General features: G+C 51.2%; 2 protein-coding genes across 4 annotated transcripts in view; one reads left to right on the top strand and one right to left on the bottom strand.

The window, feature by feature from the left end:
* LOC133340838 (acetyl-coenzyme A synthetase, cytoplasmic-like) overlaps positions 1-11,690 on the bottom strand; it is a 61,330-nt gene extending 49,640 nt beyond the window's left edge. The window contains exon 1 of one of the 3 annotated variants that reach the window (XM_061549265.1): positions 10,085-11,690. In XM_061549265.1, coding sequence (XP_061405249.1) covers positions 10,085-10,364 — 280 coding nt within the window. In that variant the 5' untranslated portion in view covers positions 10,365-11,690. The remainder of the gene's footprint in view (positions 1-10,084) is intronic. The other 2 variants (XM_061549266.1, XM_061549267.1) reach the window with 2 other exon arrangements.
* Positions 1-16,629, top strand: part of LOC133340837 (sarcoplasmic reticulum histidine-rich calcium-binding protein-like) — a 316,152-nt gene that overhangs the window by 239,011 nt on the left and 60,512 nt on the right. The window lies entirely within an intron of this gene.

The raw sequence follows: 16,629 nt of genomic DNA, 5'->3' as shown, positions 1-16,629 counted from the left end.
TTTTTAACCCACTTCCCGTGATCCAATCGAGCTGACATTTTCCATACAGACTCGTTGTGCGTGACAATTTATTTTCCTGAAAAACATTTTGCAAAATGTTACACTTTTTAGGAAAAAAAATATTATATTTAATTACCAATTGCTTAATGCTGCCAGGTAATCATCTGACCCATAGGTGGCAGCCATCTCAAGCCAGAGGACGAGAGGACTCTAGCCGCCACGCATATAAAGGATTTATAGTGAAAAACTTTGTTTCTACGGGTTAATTTTTTTTTGTCTTGGCATGGGAGAAATAAGCGCTTTAGAAAAAAAACTAATGCAATTGCAAAGTGCGGCCCTGCTGCCCAGAGGAGACTATTCATTTGTGGAACAAACCCTGCCAGACAATATTCATCAGCGTCATCGTGGATAATACGAAGCAAGAAATTAGATAAGCAGACAATACACGTACTTCCGATAGCGGTCCCTACACATAATAAATATACGAGTTTTTACCACCACATCCCATCAGCCAAATGGCTTTTCTTTTGGGAGCGCGTAGTTTAAACGGCGTTTTTTGTTCAACACAAGCAAAACCTTGGACGCGTTTCGACATTCAGCGTCTCATCAGAAGAGTCAAGCTCGCTGGGATCGATGCTGGTGAACTGTTAGATATCGGTCCCAGCTCTATGCAAAACTCTACAATACACGACACCAAATAATCACAAGCGTCCTTGTGAAGAATGTTATTCACAAAACGGATAAGCAGACCATGTGCCCCTTCCCATATGTGTAAAAAAAAGTATTCTATGTGGAGGGACAGACACGTGAAGGGGGCCTACGGTCTGTTTTTTTGAAATCTGTAAATGATGACAAGACCCCACGATGAGTTTCAAACTAAACACAAAAAGTATCCAGAGCACACGGCCATTTGCGCATGATGCAACAAAACCATCAGCGATTACCGAAGAACTGCATTGTGATTCCTCTCATCTTAAGGTCACCATCAAATTAATTGTGAGCAAACGTGACCGAATGACGGCACTAGCAGCGATAGACAACTGTGATTGACTGGTTTCGGCCGATTAGGGCTCTTCAGCATGGTATAGTCAACAGTGCTCAAAGTTGCACAGTCTGCCTCTGGAAATTATTCATGTCGCGTCTCCGATTATAATCGGAGACGCGACAGATTACATCCATCCATGTTGAGTCCCCCACATCCACGCAACAGGGCCCATTAACTTGGTTAAGGCCACCAATAATGAAATCCGTCAATGGCAAAAGAAAAACATCATCAACATAAGACTATTAGGACCACAACGCATATATGGTTCCCAGATGCAGACTTTGCAGCAGTGAACAATGGTGACTGGACTGCGCTGATGAGCTCCAATTTTGACGAAATTGGCCCAATCACTGCTGCTGGCAGTCGGTCAAAATTGACCTTGATGATGATCTAAGACAGGGGTCGGCAACCTACGGCTCCGGAGCCGCATGCGGCTCTTTACGGGCTGCTTCTTGACGATATGTACGTATGTACAGTATGTACTCAGATGCATTGCGGCTCTTGAAATACTGAATTTTGTACCGAATTGGAAAGAAATGGCTCTTCTTGTTATTTTGGTTGCCGACCCCTGATCTAAGACAAGAAGAACCACAATTAACTTCTTGAGGATATGGCGATGTTGTTTTTGTTTCGCTGGATAACGCGCAAAGTGCTGTTCGCGCTTCACAGGTTTCCGAGTCTCGTTTTGAACTCGCGGCTTTTGTAGTCCCCGCGCTATTTCACCGCTCCGATGATGGGGGGGAGGGATAGTTCCTTGTCGTTTTCAGATATGTTGAAAAACCCCCAACGACAACATAAAAATGTGGGGGCTTATCTATTCCTGTACCACAAAGGGGAGATGTCGCGAGTGAACAAAAACAAACCGGACAAGAGCTGAAAAACCACAAAGGCGCGCTGGAAAAAAAAAGCCACGCTCCAGATCACTCGATAGAGGCGCCAAAGGCCGAGTGTGACGTGCGGATCGGAGAGTCGGCAATCAAACCGCAGGTGACATCAGCTGGGAGGCTGGAATGCTAAAACTATGCACAGCTAAAAGTTTAAATGCCCAAGCTCTGACGTGTTGCATTTTTACCCCTTGTGTAGTTTACGACCAAAAGAAATAATAAGAATAATTTTCAGCTCGGCGGTCTGCTCTGCTCCCTGTTGAGAAGGCCTCCACATGCTGTGTTGGTCAAGAGGATTGTTCGACCATACTTCACCGCGATGCTCAGTGCACGCTGGTGAAAGGGGAAGGGGGGTGAGGACCATTTCGGACGTCAGTCGCTGCTAGTTGCGGCCTTTTCAATCTCGCATGTGACGCGGTTGTTTTTGCCGATTGATATTCGCTTCGTTGCTCTTTAAAATCACATTCCTGCGGAGGGAGATGGTAGGAACGTTGGGTTGCTCGGTCAATGGCCAGGGTCAACGGCGGCGTGGTGTATTCTGCAAATATGCCCGACTGTGAGGGCGGGCACAAGCCGGCGTGAGTAGGTTAAACGTTGAGTTTTATAAGGGCACCACGGGGTGACCAGCCCCTCCCCACCCAGCCCCAGGCCTCCCCACCCAGCCCCTCCCCACCCTCCCCTCTCCACCCAGCCCCACCCCTCGCATTTTTTGATGCACGACGGACGGACACAATAATCCCCTGTGGGCTGGTGTAACCAGGAGGTTCCTAGCAGTAATAAAATGTGTTTCTGTTATTTTGGTGACAAGCCAGGTCCCCTCCAGCAAAATCAGACTCATCCTGCTGGTCTCTCAAGTTCTTAGCGGGCTCAACAAAATCAACGTGAAATTGATCTCGATGGGGTGGTGGGTTAACACGCGAAATGATCTCGATGGGGTAGTGGTCGTGCACGTCGGAAGACATTGGGAGGAAAAAAAAAACGCTCAAGGTCCACACAGATGGGTTAATGAACCCGGCTTGCTGTACTAACCCAGGCCACATGCCTTGCGAGTTTTGCCAAGCATTAGGTGATCTACCAACCCTAAACTAAAATTTTGAAAGTCTTGAGTTAGGCAGGGTTCTAAAATCAGAGTCATCTCTCCGGGACTGATAAAGTGAGTGCCACGTCGATGGAAATCCTACATTGAGACCATCACTAGTCATGGGAATGTGGAATTTCAATCACGGACTACTCAAACCTGCCAGGAAATGGGCACCCCCCCGCAATACTCATTTGAAAAGGGAGACACTTTTATTTGGAGTACATTTATTGGTATTATTATTATTATGCTTGGTTACCCAGGAAAGCTTCACTTTGACACTTAAGAATCGGAATCAGAGTATTTATTTATACTGGAGGAATCTGATGAGCTATAAAGCTCTTTTTCACAGATGTTCAGGAAGGTCCTGACAAGCTTTCACAATAGGGAGAAATGTTGCTGCCAATGTGTCTCATACCAAACCGAGTAATTCTGCAGTGTAATTTTTTCAGAATTGGGATGTTTTGATCAATGCCAGTTACATTACGTGGATTTTTTTTATTATCGAGGAGAGCAAAGCGGAGAACCAGGAGGAAACCCATTCCGAACGGGGGGGGGGGGGGTAGAGGACTTACAAACTCCACACACTCACTCACGTTCTGCTTGCTGTGTGAGGCACGAGTTGTTACCACTGCGCCATTCTGCTACCGAAGCGGCTTGGCCTAACGCGCCTTGCCTATTACTAAGTGGTTGTGTAATTCACTTCAGCAACATGAAGTATGGCACGCTCAAAACTACATTTACAGCAGACGTTGCGTGACTGCTCAGCTGCCAAAAGCCTGATGATATTTCAGGCGAATCCATTTGCATCCGCGGAAATGAGCTCCGGTTCAGAACTGAAACGATTCCATCTCAATGCGGGTGCACGTTAACACCAAATTAGAAGCTCCTTACGGAAATATGGTCTCGTTAATTTGCTTTTTACAGGAATGAGCCAGTGGTGGCAACTCCACAATCCTGTCATCATCGGCTAGTGCCAATCCACTGCTGAATCAACGTCTCCCCAAGCTGGCGCCACTCCTCGCGATATTGCAATGGAACAATTGATCCAAGCGACTGCCATGTGAGCGCATTGTCACGGTTTTATCTCCTTTTGGGATGAATTCTCTCGTTTTGGCTGCCATTTCAGCAGCGGTCTCGTCCAGTACGTCCACCACCCCCGAGGAGATGAGGAGGCGATGAAAATGAGTCAGCGTGCGTGTGCGACATGGATTATTCGTATCGCAGGGCAGTGAGAGATACAACTAAACAAAAAATATTTTATTTACCAACTAAAGCCCACTGAGCAACACGATCTTTTGCAAAGGCGATCCAGTCGCACAACACATTCCTGCGGAGGGAGCTGGTAAGAACGTTGGGTTGCTCGGTCAATGGCCAGGGTCAACGACGGCGTGGTGTATTCCGTAAATATGGCCGACTGTGAGGGTGGGCACAAGCCGGCGTGAGTAGGTTAAACGTTGAGTTTTATAAGGGCACCACGGGGTGACCAGCCCCTCCCCACCCACCCCTTACCCAGCCCCACCCACCCCTTATCCAGCCCCACCCTCCCCACCCAGCCCCTCCCCACCCTCCCCTCTCCACCCAGCCCCACCCCTCCCATTTTTGGATGCACGACGGACAGACGGACACAATAATCCCCTGTGGGCTGGTGTAACCAGGAGGTTCCTACCAATATAATAGCTCGTCAATAGTAGTAGCAGCCAAAGAAATCTAAACGCACGTCGATTCCAAATACGGAAGAGGGCAAAAGCGGATGAGTACGGAGAACAATCCAAGCAACCACCAGCGGCAGAGAATACACGGACTCCAGATATACAACAGGCATCCGTCAGGGTCAGAGGTCGAAGTCGCGAACTCCTGCATAGCAGGCGAGGGAGAGGAGAGGCCTTCATCCGGCAGCGGATTGATAACGACCGATGACGATGATAATAAGGAACTTCAACTCAGAGCCATCTCCAAGCTACTTTACAATCTCGGCAGGCAAATAAACCCGGGCGGTCTTGTAAAAAGATTATAAACGTGCAACTTCCACTGTTGCAGCAACTGCACGGCGCTTCAAAACTCATCCGTTGAGGTATAGTTGGGCCCCCAGACAATCAAGGCCATTGGTCCACATGGCTCCTCAACACCAAGTTACTCAGGCCATCGCACAGAGAGAGAGGGTTAAACAAGTCAACGCCTCGAGTTGACGTGGTGTTGGTGAGGCATGCATTAACGTGTCGGGTATTAGTGCATTTTGTGTTAAATTACGGCACGTGTTGCATGCTGTGCATTAGTGTGTTTTATGTTAAGTACGGCATGTGTGTCATATTGTTTATTTGTGTGTTTTGTGTCCATAAGGCATGCGTTTCATGTTATGTATGGTGTGTTTTGTGTTAGTAAGCCATGTTTTAATTTACTGTGTTTTGTGTTCAGAGGCATGTGCTTCATGTGCTATGTATTATGTATGTAGAACTTCTTTCGCACAGTACGTAGCCTTGATATCAGTGTGTTTTGTCTTAGAGACATGTTACACATTGTGCATCTGTGTTGTGTCACCACAACGCGACGATGACATTCCCACGTGCACATTCAAAATTTCTCCTGCACGGCATCCATGCCGCAGCCTGCCCTCCCCACCAAGAGCTGTCCAAGGGTTGAGAACCGCTGCATAAAAACGAGTTTCAAAAAATTTAAGGACTTAAGCGATTTCCATAGTTGCGGTCTAAAAATGACAAATTGCCTGTGACTAGAATCACTTGGGACGCGTCAGATTTCATCAGATCTCGGAAGCTAAGCAGGATTGGGCCTGGTTAGTTACCACTGGATGGGAGACTTGCCTGGGAGTGCCAGGTGGTGGTGGGCAGTGCAGTGGCCATGAGACGGTGGTACAACAATGGATTCTTAAATCCATCTGTGCGGAGTATGAGCGTTACTCGTGTGTGTGTGTGTCTTTCTCCTGTTACTCAAGATTTCGACCACACGAAGCCAAAAGAATTGGGCCAAACATCCCCAATGTAAGCAGGACCCTCCTAAAAAAAGAGTCTTGAAACCTATTCCGGATATCCAGGTAGATAAAGAGGTGTAAACTCCCCGTGTCAGCCTCACTGAAATCTAATCTTATCCTCAGGATTATGGCACCCTAATCTTTGTTTTACATTGTCCAAAACCAAGCCAGTCCGTTCCCCTAACTACCAATGTGAAAACACACTCGCGTTATTGGCCATGACATGGCCCCAGCGATAGGCGGGTTGTTGCGCAAGTTCGTGGTTCGAATCCGGCAGGCCACCCTGATAAATAATGCGGTGCGTATTAACCATTAAATACTACGCGCTGTTTCCTTCGCAACGCAAGTTTAAATAATACACCAGATGTCACTGTAAAAGAGTAGGCCATTGTGTGCCTGTGTCAGGGTCCAAACATTTCCAAACTCGTAAACTTACACGGCAAATTACTCAATGGGGAAACACACAGCATCCATCTCCCCCCTACTGTGAAACTACTGCGGACTGTCTGTGGACACAGCACTTTCCTTCTTGATATCGTCGTGCGATTAGAACGATAACAACAATCCAAAATGAACTCAAATATAACGCCTTCCTGCACAGCGGAGTAACCACACTCAACCTCACAGCAAGCCTCACCAAAAAACTCACACAAGCACAGAAATACACAGCGCACTCGCCACACCTGCAACCCCAAGTGAACCACACACGTCAACCACAATCCAGTCCACACATATACCCCAAGCCCTTTTTTGTCTGCACGGTAGAGATATTTCAACATGATAGCGCATTGTGTAAATGTCGAATTATTATAATTATCCATATTACCTTAACCCACAATTTACTCACGCCTTAATCACGGGGTAATACACACCTTATGGTATTAACCACACTTTAGCATCATCATAAGCTCACCTGAACCACGCATTAACCGTGGCCGATAGTTAAGAATAATAATGGAGTGGAAGCCAAGGAATGGAACATGTCCGAGAGGACGCACATCTTAGGAGACGGAGCGATGAATTCAGTTTGTGTGCAGCAGCAGCTGCTGGGTGGGTAGTCACATAGCAGGATCATGAGATGTGGCGATGACTTGGGGAGACCTTCATCCAGCAGTGGATTGACCACGGCTGACGATTATGAATAGGAACCATACACGATAATCACAACCCAGTCTACCACCTTGGACATGGTAAGACACAATATATGAAAAAATAAGAATAGGTTTTACCCTTTCTGGCAAGAAACCAGGCGTTAAGATGTTCAAACACCAAATAGAAACCTTTTGAAATGGAACCAAGTCTGCATTAATCACGCAGAGTACTTGTGGTGAACATGCAAACAAACATGCTCTGAGAATATGGCATTGTCTTTGAAACTGATTGGCCTACGCCTGAGACAGCCTTCATTAGGGCCTCGTCTCACCAGTGTCAGACCAAAAGACGCCAAAAGGGGAACAGCACAAAGACAATGCACGATCAGAGCATTTATAGCTCGGGGTGAGCATTACAAAATAATAGGGACCTTTAAAACAGTCTGCATCAGCAACAGACCACGCTTTCCCACCTGATGGCAGACGCTTGTGTTGTGCCCGAAACGTCGTGATTTATTTTATTTTCTACCCACGTGACTTTACCGAAAGAACCGAAAGAGTATGGATTCCTGCAGTAACGAAAGCTTCAAATCACGAATAAGAATAGGTTTTACCCTTTCTGGAAATAAACCACGTGTATTATAGGACTTTGCCAATCCGCTGCTGGATGAATGTCTCCCCAAGCCGCCACCACCACCACCACATCTCACGTTCTTGCGATGGAGCGATTGATCCCAGCAACTGATACGTGAACTGGTTATCACGGATACATCTCCTATTGGGAGGCGTTCTCTCATTTTCACTGCGATTCCGCCTACGGTCTCGTCCAGTACATACACCACCCCGAGGAGACAGAGTGATAAAATTCGGTTTTCGTGCGCGTGCGACGTGGATTAATTATTCGCATCGCAGAGAAATGAAACAAAACATTTTATAATACCAACTAAAGTCCACTGAGACAGCAGCTATTTTTCGGAGGCGACCTGACAACACATGATAGCCCACTGACATGTCTAATATTATCATCATGTGGTAATTTATAGTAGCAACCAAATGATTTAGAAATGTTTTGATCATACTCTCCCATGCTAGTCGGCGGCACACTTTATCCACGCCGCAGCCACACATTAACCGCACATTAAATATGTACTAATTCATACATTCACAGGCTGCTGTGAAGCAAATTGCACTTCAATATAGCCACAGAGAGATAGTTTTTTGACATCACGGTTTTTGTGCACAGGTCGAAATGCCCAAAACGCCTAGCGGCCAGCAACAGACAGCACTACCAACATTGCGCTACATAAAAGTGGCCACGTTTCTTGGATTGAGATGGTTTAAAGTCAAAATGCATTCCTCCTCAAATGAGCATTGAGGTATTAGAGCTCCTCTCCTGTCAGCAGTCTTGCAGAGGCAGTGGCCGAAACTCCACATTCCCATGACGGGGCGAGTCTATTCATAGAACAACCACTGTTGACTCCGCCGTGAATGTGGTAGTACTCGTTTTAAAGTCATGACGACTTGGAGAAAGAGATGATAGGAGGAAATATACATTTTTAGGCAAAACCCAAGACAATAATTAAGTATATTATTGGTTCTTTCGGTAAAGTCACGTAGAAGGGAAATAATAAAATAATAAAAATAAAACTATTAAATTCTCACGACGTTTCGATTGCAACACAAGCAATCATCATCAGGTGTGAAAACCACGGCAAGAAAATTTTGCTTGTGTTGCAATCGAAACGTCGTGAGAATTGTATTGTTTTCTTTTTATTAGTTTATTATTTCCCTTCTACGTGACTTTACCGAAAGAACCAAGAATATGAATCCCTGCAGTCACGAAAGCTTTAAATCGAAAAATGAAGAAGCTAATTTTAGACGAATCCTAACCAACAGATCCCAAATGCCTTGTGGAAGAAATATGATTAAATTGTTCTCACTACCGTAGACGCTGCATTACCTGGCGCAATGCTGGACAAACAACTCTACACGCCCGTCCAAGATAACACCTTGGCCTTGAAATGAAATACATAAATAATAGGCAACGTTTCGGGAAACGGTCCTTCTTCATAGCACATCAATCCAGTTTCATTGAACTTGGACATTGCTGCCAAAGCAGCATCGCCAAAACACATTGCCCAGTAGTGGACAGCTCATTGAAAGTGGACGAGAAAAGTTATAGGGTGAGCAGTAAACAGCGTGAAGTCACACGAGACATGGTTGAGGAAGGGAGAGAGTTATTCTGCCAACACCTTATGACTTTAAACACTTTAACCACACTTTAGTCCCACCTTGATCACACATTAACACTTCATGGCTCTACTGGGTAAAGGGCATTGTGATGTCAGTAACACATTCCTCCTGCGGAGGGAGCTGGTAGGAACGTTGGGTTGCTCGGTCAATGGCCTGCAGGGTCAACGGCGGCGTGGTGTATTCCGCAAATATGGCCGACTGTGAGGGCGGGCACAAGCCGGCGTGAGTAGGTTAAACGTTGAGTTTTATAAGGGCACCACGGGGTGAGCAGCCCCTCCCCACCCAGCCCCACCCTCCCCACCCTCCCCACCCTCCCCACCCTCCCCACCCAGCCCCACCCTCCCCACCCAGCCCCACCCTCCCCACCCAGCCCCACCCTCCCCACCCAGCCCCACCCTCCCCTCCCCACCCAGCCCCTCCCGGCACGACGGACGGACGGACACAATAATTCCCTGTGGGCAGGTTGAACCAGGTGGTTCCTACCAGTATTACATACACGAGTCTGAGGCTCTGCGCGTCCCACCGTTCCCCTTATCAGTCGCAGTGTCCGAGTCCTCCCTGTGTCCCGCAGTACACCATCGTCTCCGAATACCCCCGTCACCACGTGTACCATTCTCGTCCACGTGTCCCTCTGGTCACCTTCTCCACGTGGTGACCCCCCTGTACATCCTCGGTGTCACCTGTCCCGTCAGCCCCGTGCTCCTCTGTGTGCCCCTTACCCCCCCTCCCCCCCCCTGTCTCACTCACCCTGAGGCTGTGTCACGGAACGTCTGTACGTCTCCTGGTAGCTTTTCATGTCCGGGATGTGAGCTCCTTCCCGAACTCTGGGTGGAGGCTCCCACACACGGTCTCCACCATCATCACCATCAACACCATCAGCATCATGAACACCATCATCAGCAGCAACAACAACAGCAGCAGCACCGCCGCCAACAGCAACAGCGGCTACACGGGCATCAACATCAGCACCATCATCAGCAGCAGCAGCAGCCACCGCCTTCTTCTCTGCACCAGCGCTCCCACTCATGCTGAAGGCGGCCACGAGAGTGAGGATGAGGAGGAGGCAGTGGACGAGGCAGCCGTGAGGAGAGAGGGGAGAGACGGGAGAGAGAGAGAGAGACACGGGGGTCAAAGGGCGGAGACTGCGTGGATGGAGGTGGTATAACAGCGAGGGGAGTGTCCAGGGAGAGGAGATTGTGTAGGCAGAGTGTGTGTAGCTAGAGTGTGTGTGTAGGCAGAGTGTGTGTGTAGCTAGAGTGTGTGTAGCTAGAGTGTGTGTGTAGGCAGAGTGTGTGTGTAGCTAGAGTGTGTGTAGCTAGAGTGTGTGTGTAGGCAGAGTGTGTGTGTGTAGGCAGTGTGTGTGTGTAGCTAGAGTGTGTGTGTGTAGCTAGAGTGTGTGTGTGTAGGCAGTGTGAGTGTGTGTAGCTAGAGTGTGTGTAGCTAGAGTGTGTGTGTAGGCAGTGTGAGTGTGTGTAGCTAAAGTGTGTGTGTAGCTAGAGTGTGTGTGTGTAGCTAGAGTGTGTGTGTAGGCAGTGTGAGTGTGTGTAGCTAGACTGTGTTTGTGTAGCTAGAGAGTGTGTGTGTAGGCAGTGTGTGTGTGTAGCTAGTGTGTAGCTAGAGTGTGTGTGTGTAGCTAGAGAGTGTGTGTGTAGGCAGTGTGTGTGTAGCTAGTGTGTAGCTAGAGTGTGTGTAGCTAGAGAGTGTGTGTGTAGGCAGTGTGTGTGTGTAGCTAGTGTGTAGCTAGAGTGTGTGTGTGTAGCTAGAGTGTGTGTGTGTAGGCAGTGTGTGTGTGTAGCTAGAGTGTGTGTGTGTAGGCAGTGTGTGTGTGTGTAGGCAGTGTGTGTGTGTAGGCAGAGAGTGTGTGTGTAGCTAGAGTGTGTGTGTGTAGGCAGTGTGTGTGTGTAGGCAGTGTGTGTGTGTGTAGGCAGAGAGTGTGTGTGTGTAGCTAGAGTGTGTGTGTGTAGGCAGTGTGTGTGTGTGTAGGCAGTGTGTGTGTGTAGGCAGAGAGTGTGTATGTAGGCAGAGAGTGTGTGTGTAGCTAGAGTGTGTGTGTGTAGGCAGTGTGTGTGTAGGCAGTGTGTGTGTGTGTGTAGGCAGAGAGTGTGTGTGTAGCTAGAGTGTGTGTGTGTAGGCAGTGTGTGTGTGTGTGTGTAGGCAGAGTGTGTGTGTGTAGCTAGAGTGTGTGTGTGTAGGCAGTGTGAGTGTATGTAGTTTGAGTGTGTGGGTGTACGTGTGTGGAGGTGAGGGAAAGTGCAGTGAGAGTGTGTGGAGTGTGCAGGGAGGGAGCGTGGAGAGTGCAGGGAGATTGTGTGTTGAGAGTGGGTGCAGGGGAGGATGTGCAGAGATGAGGGAGTGTGCAGTGAGAGTGTGTGGAGAGTGCAGGGAGATTGTGTGTTGAGAGTGGGTGCAGGGGAGGATGTGCAGAGATGAGGGAGTGTGCAGTAAGAGTGTGTGGAGAGTGCAGGGAGATTGTGTGTTGAGAGTGGGTGCAGGGGAGGTTGTGCAGAGATGAGGGAGTGTGCAGTGAGAGTGTGTGGAGAGTGCAGGGAGATTGTGTGTTGAGAGTGGGTGCAGGGGAGGATGTGCAGAGATGAGGGAGTGTGCAGTAAGAGTGTGTGGAGAGTGCAGGGAGATTGTGTGTTGAGAGTGGGTGCAGGGGAGGATGTGCAGAGATGAGGGAGTGTGCAGTAAGAGTGTGTGGAGAGTGCAGGGAGATTGTGTGTTGAGAGTGGGTGCAGGGGAGGATGTGCAGAGATGAGGGAGTGTGCAGTGAGAGTGTGTGGAGAGTGCAGGGAGATTGTGTGTTGAGAGTGGGTGCAGGGGAGGATGTGCAGAGATGAGGGAGTGTGCAGTGAGAGTGTGTGGAGAGTGCAGGGAGATTGTGTGTTGAGAGTGGGTGCAGGGGAGGATGTGCAGAGATGAGGGAGTGTGCAGTAAGAGTGTGTGGAGAGTGCAGGGAGATTGTGTTGAGAGTGGGTGCAGGGGAGGATGTGCAGAGATGAGGGAGTGTGCAGTGAGAGTGTGTGGAGAGTGCAGGGAGATTGTGTGTTGAGAGTGGGTGCAGGGGAGGATGTGCAGAGATGAGGGAGAGTGCAGTGAGAGTGTGTGGAGAGTGCAGGGAGATTGTGTGTTGAGAGTGGGTGCAGGGGAGGATGTGCAGAGATGAGGGAGTGTGCAGTGAGAGTGTGTGGAGAGTGCAGGGAGATTGTGTGTTGAGAGTGGGTGCAGGGGAGGATGTGCAGAGATGAGGGAGTGTGCAGTGAGAGTGTGTGGAGAGTGCAGGGAGATTGTGTGTTGAGAGTGGGTGCAGGGGAGGATGTGCAGAGATGAGGGAGTGTGCAGTAAGAGTGTGTGGAGAGTGCAGGGAGATTGTGTGTTGAGAGTGGGTGCAGGGGAGGTTGTGCAGAGATGAGGGAGTGTGCAGTGAGAGTGTGTGGAGAGTGCAGGGAGATTGTGTGTTGAGAGTGGGTGCAGGGGAGGATGTGCAGAGATGAGGGAGTGTGCAGTAAGAGTGTGTGGAGAGTGCAGGGAGATTGTGTGTTGAGAGTGGGTGCAGGGGAGGATGTGCAGAGATGAGGGAGTGTGCAGTAAGAGTGTGTGGAGAGTGCAGGGAGATTGTGTGTTGAGAGTGGGTGCAGGGGAGGATGTGCAGAGATGAGGGAGTGTGCAGTGAGAGTGTGTGGAGAGTGCAGGGAGATTGTGTGTTGAGAGTGGGTGCAGGGGAGGATGTGCAGAGATGAGGGAGTGTGCAGTGAGAGTGTGTGGAGAGTGCAGGGAGATTGTGTGTTGAGAGTGGGTGCAGGGGAGGATGTGCAGAGATGAGGGAGTGTGCAGTGAGAGTGTGTGGAGAGTGCAGGGAGATTGTGTGTTGAGAGTGGGTGCAGGGGAGGATGTGCAGAGATGAGGGAGTGTGCAGTAAGAGTGTGTGGAGAGTGCAGGGAGATTGTGTTGAGAGTGGGTGCAGGGGAGGATGTGCAGAGATGAGGGAGTGTGCAGTGAGAGTGTGTGGAGAGTGCAGGGAGATTGTGTGTTGAGAGTGGGTGCAGGGGAGGATGTGCAGAGATGAGGGAGAGTGCAGTGAGAGTGTGTGGAGAGTGCAGGGAGATTGTGTGTTGAGAGTGGGTGCAGGGGAGGATGTGCAGAGATGAGGGAGTGTGCAGTGAGAGTGTGTGGAGAGTGCAGGGAGATTGTGTGTTGAGAGTGGGTGCAGGGGAGGATGTGCAGAGATGAGGGAGTGTGCAGTGAGAGTGTGTGGAGAGTGCAGGGAGATTGTGTGTTGAGAGTGGGTGCAGGGGAGGATGTGCAGAGATGAGGGAGTGTGCAGTGAGAGTGTGTGGAGAGTGCAGGGAGATTGTGTGTTGAGAGTGGGTGCAGGGGAGGATGTGCAGAGATGAGGGAGTGTGCAGTGAGAGTGTGTGGAGAGTGCAGGGAGATTGTGTGTTGAGAGTGGGTGCAGGGGAGGATGTGCAGAGATGAGGGAGTGTGCAGTAAGAGTGTGTGGAGAGTGCAGGGAGATTGTGTGTTGAGAGTGGGTGCAGGGGAGGATGTGCAGAGATGAGGGAGTGTGCAGTGAGAGTGTGTGGAGAGTGCAGGGAGATTGTGTGTTGAGAGTGGGTGCAGGGGAGGATGTGCAGAGATGAGGGAGTGTGCAGTGAGAGTGTGTGGAGAGTGCAGGGAGATTGTGTGTTGAGAGTGGGTGCAGGGGAGGATGTGCAGAGATGAGGGAGTGTGCAGTGAGAGTGTGTGGAGAGTGCAGGGAGATTGTGTGTTGAGAGTGGGTGCAGGGGAGGATGTGCAGAGATGAGGGAGTGTGCAGTAAGAGTGTGTGGAGAGTGCAGGGAGATTGTGTGTTGAGAGTGGGTGCAGGGGAGGATGTGCAGAGATGAGGGAGTGTGCAGTGAGAGTGTGTGGAGAGTGCAGGGAGATTGTGTGTTGAGAGTGGGTGCAGGGGAGGATGTGCAGAGATGAGGGAGTGTGCAGTGAGAGTGTGTGGAGAGTGCAGGGAGATTGTGTGTTGAGAGTGGGTGCAGGGGAGGATGTGCAGAGATGAGGGAGTGTGCAGGGAGAGTGCAGGGAGGGAGAGTGTGTGTGTGTAGCTAGGGTGTGTGGAGAGTGCAGAGACAGTGCGTGGAGTGTGTGCAGTGAGAGAGTGCAGTGAGAGTGTGTGGAGAGTGCAGTGAGAGTGTGTGGAGAGTGCAGGGAGGGAGAGTTTGTGTGTGTGTAGCTAGGGTGTGTGGAGAGTGCAGAGACAGTGTGTGGAGTGTGTGCAGTGAGGGAGTGCAGGGAGAGTGGGTGCAGGGAAGGATGTGCAGAGATGAGGGAGAGTGCGAGGTGGACAGTGTTGGGAGTGTGTAGAGAGTGCAGGGAGAGAGTCGAGGGGAGGGGGGGCAGAGTTCAGGGAGAGAGTCGAGGGGGGGGGGGTGCAGAGAGAGAAAGTCGAGGGGGGGGGCAGAGTGCAGAGAAAGTCGAGGGGGGGTGCAGAGAGAGTAGAGGGGGGGGGCAGAGTGTAGAGAGAGTCGAAGGGGGGTAGAGTGCAGAGAGAGTGAGTCGAGGGGGGGGGGCAGACAGAGTAGAGGGGGGGGGCAGAGTGCAGAGTGCAGAGAGAGACGAGGGGGGGGGGCAGAGTGAGTCGAGGGGGGGCAGAGTGCAGAGTGCAGAGAGAGTCGAGGGGGGGGGCAGAGTGCAGAGTGCAGAGAGAGTAGAGGGGGGGCAGAGTGCAGAGAGAGTGAGTCGAGGGGGGGGGGCAGAGAGAGTCGAGGGGGGGGGGCAGCGCCGCACTTCCCCGCGTCGTTCAAGAGCCTCCGCGGATCCGGATTCCCGCGACTCGCGGGTTCCTCGGGGATCCGGTTCCCGTGGCGCGCATTGGGGATCCGGATCCGGCGCGTTCACAACAAACCCCCCCCCCCTCGCTTGGAGTGGGGGGGGGTCCCCGTGTGTGAGTGACGGAGTGACGGGGGGGGGGGTGAGTGACGGGGGGGGGGGGCGGTGAGTGACGGGGGGGGGTGAGTGACGGGGGGGGGGGCGGTGAGTGACGGGGGGAGGGGCGGTGAGTGACGGGGGGGGAGGGGCGGTGAGTGACGGGGGGGGGCGGGGCGGTGAGTGACGGGGGGCGGGGCGGTGAGTGACGGGGGGGGGCGCGGTGAGTGACGGGGGGGGGGGCGGTGAGTGACTGGGGGGGGCGGTGAGTGACGGGGGGGGGGGGCGGTGAGTGACTGGGAGGGGCGGTGAGTGACGGGGGGGGAGGGGCGGTGAGTGACGGGGGGGGGGGGGGCGGTGAGTGACGGGGGGGGGGGCGGTGAATGACGGGGGGGGGGGGCGGTGAGTGATGGGGGGGGGGGCGGTGAGTGACGGGCGAGGGGCGGTGAGTGACGGGGGGGGGCGGTGAGTGACGGGGGGGGGGGGCGGTGAGTGATGGGGAGGGGCGGTGAGTGACGGGGGAGGGGCGGTGAGTGACGGGGGGGGGGCGGTGAGTGATGGGGGGGGGGGGTGGTGAGTGACGGGGGGGGGGCGGTGAGTGACGGGGGGGGGGGGCGGTGAGTGACGGGGGGGGGTGCCCCCCCCGTATCTGTCAACCCCTTAGTGCCCCTACAATATTACAGACCAATTCAGACCCTTATAAATCTCAACGTTCATCCTACAAAGTCCAATCACAAGGGAGAAAGGGGCCGTCCATAAATGACGTCACGCGATTTTGGACGATTTTTTTTACCCCCCCCCCCCCTCTTCGTCACACGGCGTCACAAAAAGTCAGACCCCCCCCCCTTCAAATATGACGTCACAAAGCTCTGCCCCCCCCCCCAAACCATATTTCCATTTTGAAAATAAAACATGCTTCAAATCGCTTTAAACTATATAAATAATAAAAATAAAACATAATATGTTTTAAAACATAATATGTTTTAATTTTTATTATTTTATTACTTCCCTTCTACGTGACTTTACCGAAAGAACCAAGAAGATGCCTCCCCCCCTCGTCACACATCGTCATAAATGTCTGACCCCCCCCCCCCCAGGTGCGTGACGTCATTTATGGACGGCCCCAAACAAATATACAAAAAAAAATTGCCCGCATTGAAACGGCTGCACGCCGTATATATGGACCTGAAAACTCAATTTCCTCGTACAAGAATACGGGGCAAACCGTGTGGTTTGGCAGCTATGATTATGTATGAACCGGTCGTGGGCCTTCCCCCTGGGTTGACTCAGCCTCAAATGAGTGCCTGGGTGCGGTGTTTAAACATCGCCACTTGGGAAGACAAAGGCGGCCGGGCGTGGTGCTGGCCACCCACTCC

The sequence above is a fragment of the Lethenteron reissneri genome, chromosome 10, assembly GCF_015708825.2.
Source record: "Lethenteron reissneri isolate LAM-NWPU_2019-01 chromosome 10, ASM1570882v1, whole genome shotgun sequence".
In the NCBI taxonomy this organism is placed as follows: Eukaryota; Metazoa; Chordata; class Hyperoartia; order Petromyzontiformes; family Petromyzontidae; genus Lethenteron; species Lethenteron reissneri.
This window is presented reverse-complemented; position numbering and strand designations above follow the sequence as displayed.